This window comes from Cololabis saira, chromosome 20 (assembly GCF_033807715.1).
Source record: "Cololabis saira isolate AMF1-May2022 chromosome 20, fColSai1.1, whole genome shotgun sequence".
Lineage (NCBI taxonomy): Eukaryota > Metazoa > Chordata > Actinopteri > Beloniformes > Belonidae > Cololabis > Cololabis saira.
In genome coordinates this window covers 9,699,211-9,709,210 of record NC_084606.1, presented here as the reverse complement: position 1 = coordinate 9,709,210, position 10,000 = coordinate 9,699,211, and the positions used below count along the sequence as shown (strand labels likewise).

Genomic DNA, 10,000 nt, shown 5'->3' with positions numbered 1-10,000 from the left:
AAAAAACCCCATCCGAATGAATGGGGCCATTTGGCCTGGATTTTGACATAAAATTTCCTTAAATCCCAGCTTCATGAAATTTGAATATGTTGAAGTCCACAGCGTGCCGAGTCGGGGACAGTTTGTACGATGTCTCTACGATAACCTGTTGCCTAGCAACAAGCGTCCAAAGTCAAATGGAATTTAAAAAATAAATAAATGTAAATTTCAAAAAAACTGTAATAATTGGTATAATGAGGTTGTACAGGTCGGTTAGTGCCAATCGGGCCGAGTGTTTGAAAGTTTCAACAATGTCTCTACGATAAAGTTCGGCCAAGCAATAAGCGTCCGAATTTTCGCCTTTTTTCTTGCTTTTTGGCAACTAGCGTTGCCACGGTAACCCCTATTACTGAGAAGAAGTAATGCCCATCGAGGCACGATGGAGACGCATCCAACGATGTATGCCATGCATGGGTGCACGTTGCGGTCCGGGCGTATTAACGGCCGAAAAAATGTGCAGAATAATAATAAGGAAGAAAGGGAAACCTTTTCTGTATACCATTATATCGCCTTCATTTTCATGTTTTTCCTCATTTTTTCGGGCGTGTTTTAGTTTTTGGGGATTTTTTTTTCCACATCAGTGCGGGGTCATGCTGTACACCCGCTGGTGTGACGTGGGACTTTTGCGACATTAGCTTGTTAGCAAAATGCTAGCAACATTGCCCCTTTGGGCCATTCTGGACGATTGCAATATGGTCATGCCACTACTTGGTATGACCATATTGAAAGAAGGCACAGTGAGAAAGAGGAGTGGGAAAAGAGAGAGAAGGACACAAATAAGAAGAGGAAAGGAGATGAGGGAAGGAAACCAAGGAACAGAAGAGTTGGAAGAGGAGGGAAGAGAAAGAGTGACAGAAGGAGGATGAAGACATGACGGGGAGGCTGGAGGAGGGAGAGAAAAGAAAAGATGAAATCAAGGTGAGACTGAAGTGAAGAAGGATGGAGAGAAAGAAGGAAGACGCGATGGAGATGAGGAATCAGAGGGGGGGAGAAAAAGTTAAAGAAGAGGAAAGAAAAGAGGGATGGAAGTAGGGCTGGGCGATATATCGAGATTTTAATATATATCATATATTTTCAAACACGATATGGTACGAGAAATATCGTTTATATCGATTTAAAAAAAAAAAAAAATATTTTTACATTTTTTTTTTTTTATGATTTTGATATAGCTTATTTTGTGACAAATTGACTTGAATGTTTTATTTGAGATTTGCACAAATGTTTTGTTATTTGCACAACTGGCAACCTCAGTGGAAAAGTCTGCCTGTTACTGTCTACACTGTATTAATTGCACAGTGTATTTAATTTAATTGTTATGCAGGAAAGGGATATTTGTTTTATTTTATTCAAGAAGCATTTTTATTCTGTATATGCAGGCAGTTTATTTTTATTTAATTTGTTTTATACATTTTGATATTGTGCAGACCTCTGTTAATAAAGGAACCTGTGTGACATTTGGCACGAGGCTTTGTATTAAAACTGACTGTTTTTTAAGGGTTTGCCTCAGAAAAAAATGAAGCTAACAGAGATGCTAACAGAGATGCTAACAGAGATGCTACAGAGATGCTATGCTATAATTCTTTGGAGGAAACCCCAATTAGGCACAGAAAAAATATCGAGATATATATCGAGTATCGCCATTCAGCTAGAAAATATCGAGATATGACTTTTGTCCATATCGCCCTAAGAGAGAGTAAAAAGAAAAAGATGAAATCAAGGTGAGACTGAAGTGAAGATGGAGAGAAAGAAGGGAAGACGTGATAGAGGATGAGGAATCAGGGGGGGGAGAAAAAGTTAAAGAAGAGGAAAGAAAGAGGGATGTAAGGAATAACTAAGAGCAGAAAGGAGAGAGGGAAATGAGGTGAGGAAGGGAAAAGTGGAGGGACATGAGGAGTGAGAGAGGAGGGAGGGAGAGATGGACAGATGGAGGAGTGGGACCCCAGAGACGTGTCATTTCATCACACCACCATGCAATCTGCACTCCTTCACCCGCTCTCTCTCCTTATCTTTGTTTTCTCCCGTCATCCAACCATCTTTTGTGAATGTTTTCCATTCCTCTCTTTTATCGTTGTCACACTTCCTCCGTCTTCCGAGGTCCATCTCTCCGTTTTCTCCCCTTCCCTTCCTCCCAGCATCTCTCCCTCAGTACTTGGCACTCGTTTTTAGGTTTCAGTATTTCTTCTGGCGACATCTCTCCTTTTTTTTCTCCCTCCATTTTCCCCTTCCGTCCCCACTCTGTCCATTTTTTCACTTTCTTTGGCAAAGCGAGAAGAAAAATATCTTTTCCTCGAAAGAGAAAGATGTGAATGGAGGGATGGACAGAAGGGCAAACAAAAAAAAAATAAAAACAGGAGTCAGGTAAAACAGGATGGAAGCTGCCAAGGAAAAAAAAAAAGATGGAGCAGAAAGAAAATGCAGAAGAAAGAGGGATGACATGAAGCAGAAACGGGAGGAGAGAAGAGTGATGCGTTGGCAGGATGAAATGGTGCAGGGGAGGAAGGACGAGGAAACAGAATTATGATCATGAGAAGGTAAATTAAAGGAGTTGACAAAAGAAAAAAGAGGAAAGAGAGAGAAAAATAAAGGGAAGGAATGAAGGGATGCAACGTTTCTCAGGATGAAGGTGAATTCAAGGTTCAGAAAAGTAGACGATTCCCTCCTCCGTCCCCGAAACAAACATTTATTTGTTTAAAGCGACTCATTTATCGGGACACGTGGGCAGAACGTAGTGGAACCGTAGAACGCCACGACCGCCGGAGTCGTCAGAGGAGGACGATAAACCTCCAAACAAAAACCATCAGGTTGATGAGCGAGATGGACGGTTGCCATGGTGACGGGGGAGCAGAAGCTCCGCCTCCACCGCACAGAGGCCGACCAACCAGAACCGTCCTCACCAAACTTCCCATGAACTCAGCTGAAGTTCCTCCTCACCGTAAATTCACACTGAAAGTGTCTTAGGCTTAAGCTAGGAATGGGCGATAATTTGTCATCTCGCGGTAAAAACGATTCCCGTTGATGACGTTTTTGTGTAAAGCTGATTTATGGTTCTGTGTTAAATCCACGCACAACGTACGTGAAGGAAGGACGGAAGGAAGGAAGGAAGGAAGGAAGGAAGGAAGGAAGGAAGGAAGGAAGGAAGGAAGGAAGACAGGAAGGAAGACAGGAAGGAAGGAAGGAAGGAAGGAAGGAAGGAAGGAAGGAAGGAAGGAAGGAAGGAAGGAAGGAAGGAAGACAGGAAGGAAGACAGGAAGGAAGACAGGAAGGAAGGAAGGAAGGAAGGAAGGAAGGAAGGAAGGAAGGAAGGAAGGAAGGAAGGAAGGAAGGAAGGAAGGAAGGAAGAAGGAAGGAAGGAAGGAAGGATATGAGCCGGAAAGAAAGAAATGAGCCAGAAAGAAAGAAAGAAATTAGGAAGAAAGAAAGAAAGAAAGAAAGAAAGAAAGAAAGAAAGAAAGAAAGAAAGAAAGAAAGAAAGAAAGAAAGAAAGAAAGAAAGAAAGATAAATCCCGTTGATGATGTGTTTTGTGTTTTATCGGGATAAATGCCAGAAATTATCGTGATACATTTTTTAGTCCATACCGCCCATCCCTAATGAGAGCTCGCTGCAGGAGGCGTCGGAGGCGTCCAGAGCGTCAATTTGAAGTTGAGAGAATCTCAACTTTATGCAAATGAGCAGCGGCGACGCCGAGGCAGCGTCCAATCACAGACCGAGATTCCCAAAGCAAGAGCCCAAATGCAGATTGCACTTTTGTGTAGAAACTTAGGGTGTGCTTTCACACCTGTCCCGTTTGGAGGCAGTTGTTCCGGAACAGGGAGCGTTTCCCCCTAAAGATCGGAACGTTTGGTTTATGTGAACACAGCAATCGCGCTCTGAAACGGCACAAAACAAGCGAGCCCGAGATCTCCTAGGAGAGGTGGTCTCGGCCCGATTTCCATTCCAGACCTGAAACGGTCATTTTTTTTATTGTAGTGAGAACATAATCCACAAAGTAACCGACACAACTCCATTCATTGTGTATCGTGCGGCCGTGGTTCTAGGAGAGGAGTCGGTGCAGCCTCCACCACCTTAGCTCCTACGTGCCGAGATGTCGTCCAGCGCGGCACGGTGGAATTAAACAATGTTTAATTCGGGCAGGGTTTGAGCAGCGCAAACCCGGCTGCGGCAGGCGTCCTCTCGCTCGGCGCTGAGCTCCGCGGTCGCACATAAATTAATGGGTAAATATGGTTCTGCGTTAAATCGACTTAGAGCCTACGCCGTAGGCTTGCTACATCGATCCAACACAAAATCATTAAAAACAACTTATTAATCACAAAACACAATTTAAATAATATACTAGTAATAATAATAAGACTAATAATAAGACTGCAGCTTCACCGGGACCAACAGCTCTGATGGTTGCTGTTGATCCAGGACCGACTGATTAAGGAGCATCAAACTCTCTCTCATCTACACGGAAATAACGCTAAAACATAAAGAAGGCTTCCCAAAGTGTGATCCATGATGAAATAGGAAACCGAAGATGTGCTCGCTATATATAGATATATTTATATTGAAAGCCCCGCCTACTGCTACTCCACAGTTAAAGCCGCTCAGGGTCCGACCCGTTAACTCGGAGGGTTCATTTACTTTCTCCAGCCCCCTGGCATCGTGGGGGGGGCAGGAGGCTCCAGGTTTAGCCTCCGGACCCGGCAGGACCGGCAGGACCTTACCTGTGTGGGACAGCAGGTTGGGGGACAGCAGGCCCGGCAGGCCCGGGTGCAGCAGCCGCGGACTCTCCTGGATCCCGGCGCCGGAGCAGCGCTTGGGGGGGCGGCCCGGACGGGAGCTGCAGGGACACACAAGGGAAATCAGGTCAAGACCCGACACCAGCAATCGGCTAACCTAGGAGGAGCCCCGCCCCACTGGGAGGAGGCCCCGCCCACATTCTGATTATGATCCCATCGACCTGTTTAAAGGGGACCCTATTATGAAAAACCCGTTTTTTCTTGCTTTAGCATATAGTATAAAGTGGTCTCCCCTCAGCCTGCCAACTCAGAGAAGGAGGAAAGCAAACAAATTCTGTACAGCCGCCCGGATGAGCCGTCCAGTGTGATGTGGATCTATGAGCCGTTCAGATTCTGCTCCCGTCGTGACGTAACCAAAATGGAACCCCGCCGGCTGGATCTTCCACCATTTTCTATGAGTCATTCAGGCAGCCAATCAGCACAGAGCATCATTATCATAGCCCCGCCCACTCAGAATCCTGCATAGATAATAAGGTTAGAGATCGGGAAGATAAAGACTTGGTTTAGAGGCTGAATTAGGGCTGTTCGATTTTGCCCAAAAATAAAATCTCGATTTTTTCTCTCAAATCCGATTTTCGATTACGATTATTTTGTGAATTGACAAAAGGCAAAGAAATGATTTCAAATATGCTGTTTTTTTATTGAACATTTGCCCCATTGGGCTTTAAGTGCAAACTTTGCTCTTATTAAACCAAAATGAATGAATAAAGTGCAAAACTCTGTAAAATAAGTTGAAAAAAAGTTTTAAAAAATATAATAAAATATAAAGTTTTATCTCTGAAAAAAAAAATCAGCAAATCAGCACTTGCAAACATACAGTAAGTTATATTTCCAATTAAATAAAACAAGACATTTTCTAATTAAACTAAACTGGGTCTTTGCATGCTAAATAATAATGCAACCCCATGAAGGAGGTAGAGGTGTGTAATGTCACTCATTACATTTGCTATTCACATTTACAAGTTTTTTGCAAGTACACGAGCCGGTCTACCCGGTGGCATGTTAGTATATCACCATGGTTACAACGCCCCCTCCTACACTAAAGAGCCTCTCATGGGGCACTTGTCGCAGGTATTGAGAGGTATTTCCATCAATCATTAATATGGTATCAATCATTAATATGTGTGCAGACAAGGTTAAAAAAAAAAAATTAAAAAAAAAAAAAAAAGTGAAAAATCGATTTTACAATTTTCACGTTTTAACATCGTTCTAATTACATAATCGCGATTACGATTTAAATCGATTAATCGAACAGCCCTAGGCTGAATTTCTAATTTATTTAGCAAAAACAATCAAAAGCTAGTTTTTAAGACATTCAAGGCCTTAAAATAGGTATTAGATGCCATAATAGTTCCCCTTTAACATAGATAGATAGATAGATAGATAGATAGATAGATAGATAGATAGATAGATAGATAGATAGATAGATAGATAGATAGATAGATAGATAGATAGATCGTGTGGAGGCGTGTAGACGACGTCCTCACAAACACACGGTTACATGTTCTACATGTGTAAGAGAAGAAAACACTCCACACAGTAACCTGCTCTGCTGGCATAAATAACCACACTCAAAGACAAGAATACAGCACACACACACACACACACACACACACACACACACACACACACACACACACACACACACACACGGAGGTGCACATGCAGGCCAACTCTCTGCAGGGTGGCTGAGTAACAGATGGCCGTCCAAAGTCATTTACACCTAGAGAGAGAAAATAAAACCTGTATATGACAAACACCACGGTGTCACCGCATGAGGACGGGGAGAGGAGGAGACCCGCATGTAACGCGCTCGCTTCATCCCACCATAAAACTATGAAAAATATGAAGCACCAGCACTTTGTTGGAGTTTACATGCTGTAAGACAGGACGACAACAGACTAACGAAGCAGCCGTCTCACCACCAGGCCACGCAGGTAAATCAAGTAAATGTCGTCTTAGCCGTGCAGAAACATCAAACTACAGAAACTCAGCAGATAAAACCACAAACACACTTTCCATCGGTTGTTTTCCACTTTTGGTGGAAGTAGTTCAAGCTGGCTTTGGAGACGGCTAACGCCTAGTCTACTTCTCATTTATCAGGTGTAAACACTCACATATATTCACATATATATATATATATATATATATACTGTATGTATATGTATAGATAGATAGATGTGTTTGTGAGGACATCGTCTACATCAGGGGTCGGCAACCCAAAATGTTTTAGATCCATATTGGACCAAAAACACAAAAAAACAAATATGTCTGGAGCCGCAAAAATGAAAAGTCTTGTATCAGCCTTAGAATGAAAGGCAACACATGCTGCATGTTTCTATATTAATTATAACTGGGGGAAAAAATTTTTTTTCATTATGCACTTCGAGAAAAAAAAGTCAAAATGTCGAGAAAAAAGTCGAAATGTCGAGAAAAAAGTCAAAATTTCGAAAAAAAATGAAATATCGAGATTAAAAAGGAAAGGAAAAAGGAAGAAAAAAAGGAAAAAAAGAAGAGAAAAAGGAAAAAAGGATAAAAGAATAAGAAAAAAATAGAGAAAAAAGGAAAAAAGAATAAGAAAAAATAGAAAAAAAGGAAAAAAGAAGAAAAAGGAAGAAGAAAAAAAGGAAAAAAGGTCAAACATTTTTGAAAAAGCTCCAGGAGCCACTAGGGCGGCACTAAAGAGCTGCGTGCGGATATATATATATATATACATACATACATACATAGAAATATATATATATATATATACACACATACACACATATACATACATACACACATATGTATATATATATATATATAATATATATATATATACACATATATACATATAAATGACAGTGCTGTGTGTGTGAGATGGAGATGTCAATTTCCCCGAGGGACCTCCTTAAGGGATTAATAAAGTAATCCGTATATATATAAATATACATGGGTTGTCAGACAGATAAAACAATAATATAACGTCCAACGAAGCCAAAAACATGGAGAAAAAGTGCGATTAAGTCATCCTCTGATGAGACTGTTGCTGCAGCTGACTGTGAGCTATCGAGGGCGTAGCTGCAAACGTTTATGTATCGTTCCACAGGACACAAATATTATAAATATTAGTAAATATAAACGTTCAAAGCCTCAAGTTGTCGCGTCTCCGTTCAGGTAGGAAGTCAGTCCATGCTGACAGAACTCCACAGGAGGCTCCAGAACGGACCCCGTCCGCGTAGCAACAGTAACCGCGGGGGGCGGGGCCTTAGGAGGAGTCGGTTACCGTAGTACTAGAAGTGACACCAGAGGATGTTGGTGTTTTCAGGAACATGTTGAGTAAACTGGACAGATCCCACTGGGAGGGGTGGACTGTGTGTGTGTGTGTGTGTGTGTGTGTGTGTGTAGGGGGGGGGGGGGGGGGTGCTAAAATATGTGAAGAGAAAACGACTGCAAATGTTTTTGGGTGTGATCCATATGTGAGAAAGAAGAAAGACGGAGAGGCAGAGGAGCATAAAGATATTAAAACATGAACCTTCACTTTTCCTCTGAACTCTACTTCACCCCTTCCTCCTTCAGTCACACTCACACACACACACACCCGAGCACACACACATCATTGTGATAAATACACTATTCCCACTGTCCTATACAAGAGAAACACACAAACACACACAGGTGTTTGCTTTCAGACCTCCAAGTCTTTCCATCAACATCCCCGGCTACCTCCAACTGCTGCTCAAACACAATACACGTTACACCAGGTGTGTGTGTGTGTGTGTGTGTGTGTGTCCATCTGCATCCAAGCATGTGTAAGCAACATTAAGGTGTGTATCCATGTGAATCCATACCGCTTGCATGTGTGTGTGTGAGAGTAAAGGACACATGATAGTGCCTTCTCATTAGCCGTACAGTTCTTTGTTCAGAGTAATGACTGCAGTGTGTGTGTGTGTTGTGTGTGTGTGTGTGTGTGTGTGTGTGTGTGTGTGTGTGTCCGTAGGGGTTGCCATATGTTGGGCATTAATCCTCGTCAACGGTCCACTCTCCTCACTGCACCGAGCCCAGAAACAAAGAACAGGTCACACACCACACGTAAGAAACACTCACCTAAACAACAGAAGGAAAGAAGTCACACACCACACACACACACACACACACACACACCACACACACACACACACACACACACACACACACACACACACACCACCAGAACCTTCCAACGCCATCCACTGGCCCACTTTCACTTGTTGACCTCTCAACCTTGACCGCATCCACCAGCGTCTTCACTGCGACACTCGGGACGTGTAGCTCGTCGCTTCACACGTCCGACCTCCATGTTTACCCCAGGCTCACCCTCGAGGTGCACCCACACCTGGCGATCTGGCGATCGGCGATCCGGGTCGTTTCCAGGCACGACAATGCGTTCAAGTCCGGTTCGTTTGATGAGTGTGAGCGCTTCCGCTTCAATCTGGTCTCCGGCAAGCTCGGATGTTTGGGAGGACTTGGTGCAGGATGAGGGTTTGGCTATCCGTAGTTCTTTACAGGATATAAAACAACATGCAGAAGCCTCAGCTGTCTTAAACTGAGACTTGGTGGCAGATAAATCCGTTCCCATCGCATTTATTTCTACGAGATCTTATTTTTACACAAGTTACGTTAAACCGGATCTCCCGCGAGAGATATTGCGCAAGTGAGCACAACTCATTGGGGAAGACGACTGCAGCCCCCTGTCGGGGATCGTTGTAGAAGGAAACCAAAGCTTCAAACACCGGTTGCAGAGCTCCGACACCACAGACGGGGACTCAGGACAGCCGGACACGCAGGGAATCAAACTGTGACAGGAATGCACGTAGGTCACGTTTTCCATCATAAAGACAAAGTTTTTGGCTTCAAAGATCTTTTATTTTGAAATCTCGTTAGCGGGACACACCAATTCAAAGAGAAAACAGCCGACTGGCTACTTATTTCACACTTTGAATTTCTAAACAACCTGGAGCCGTTCAGCCGATGGGGACAGACAACAAACACGGCAGCGTTCTCACCTGTTTAAACCATTTACCTGACGAGTATCTGAGCTGTCAATCACTGGGAGTCTTAAACTGAGACTCTTGGCAGATAAATCCGTTCCCTATCACATTTATTTCTACGAGATCTTATTTTTTACACAAGTTACGTTAAACCGGACCAACCGGATCTC

The 10,000-nt window shown here is 43.1% G+C and overlaps 1 protein-coding gene across 1 annotated transcript in view; it reads right to left on the bottom strand.

Moving 5' to 3' along the window:
- LOC133420431 (dachshund homolog 2-like) overlaps window positions 1-10,000 on the bottom strand; it is a 144,529-nt gene that overhangs the window by 69,725 nt on the left and 64,804 nt on the right. The window contains exons 2-4 of the mRNA XM_061710124.1: window positions 9,157-9,339; window positions 4,919-4,982; window positions 4,747-4,862 (exon numbers count right to left, since the gene is read on the bottom strand). Of these exons, the coding sequence (XP_061566108.1) occupies window positions 4,747-4,862; window positions 4,919-4,982; window positions 9,157-9,339 (363 nt within the window). The remainder of the gene's footprint in view (window positions 1-4,746; window positions 4,863-4,918; window positions 4,983-9,156; window positions 9,340-10,000) is intronic.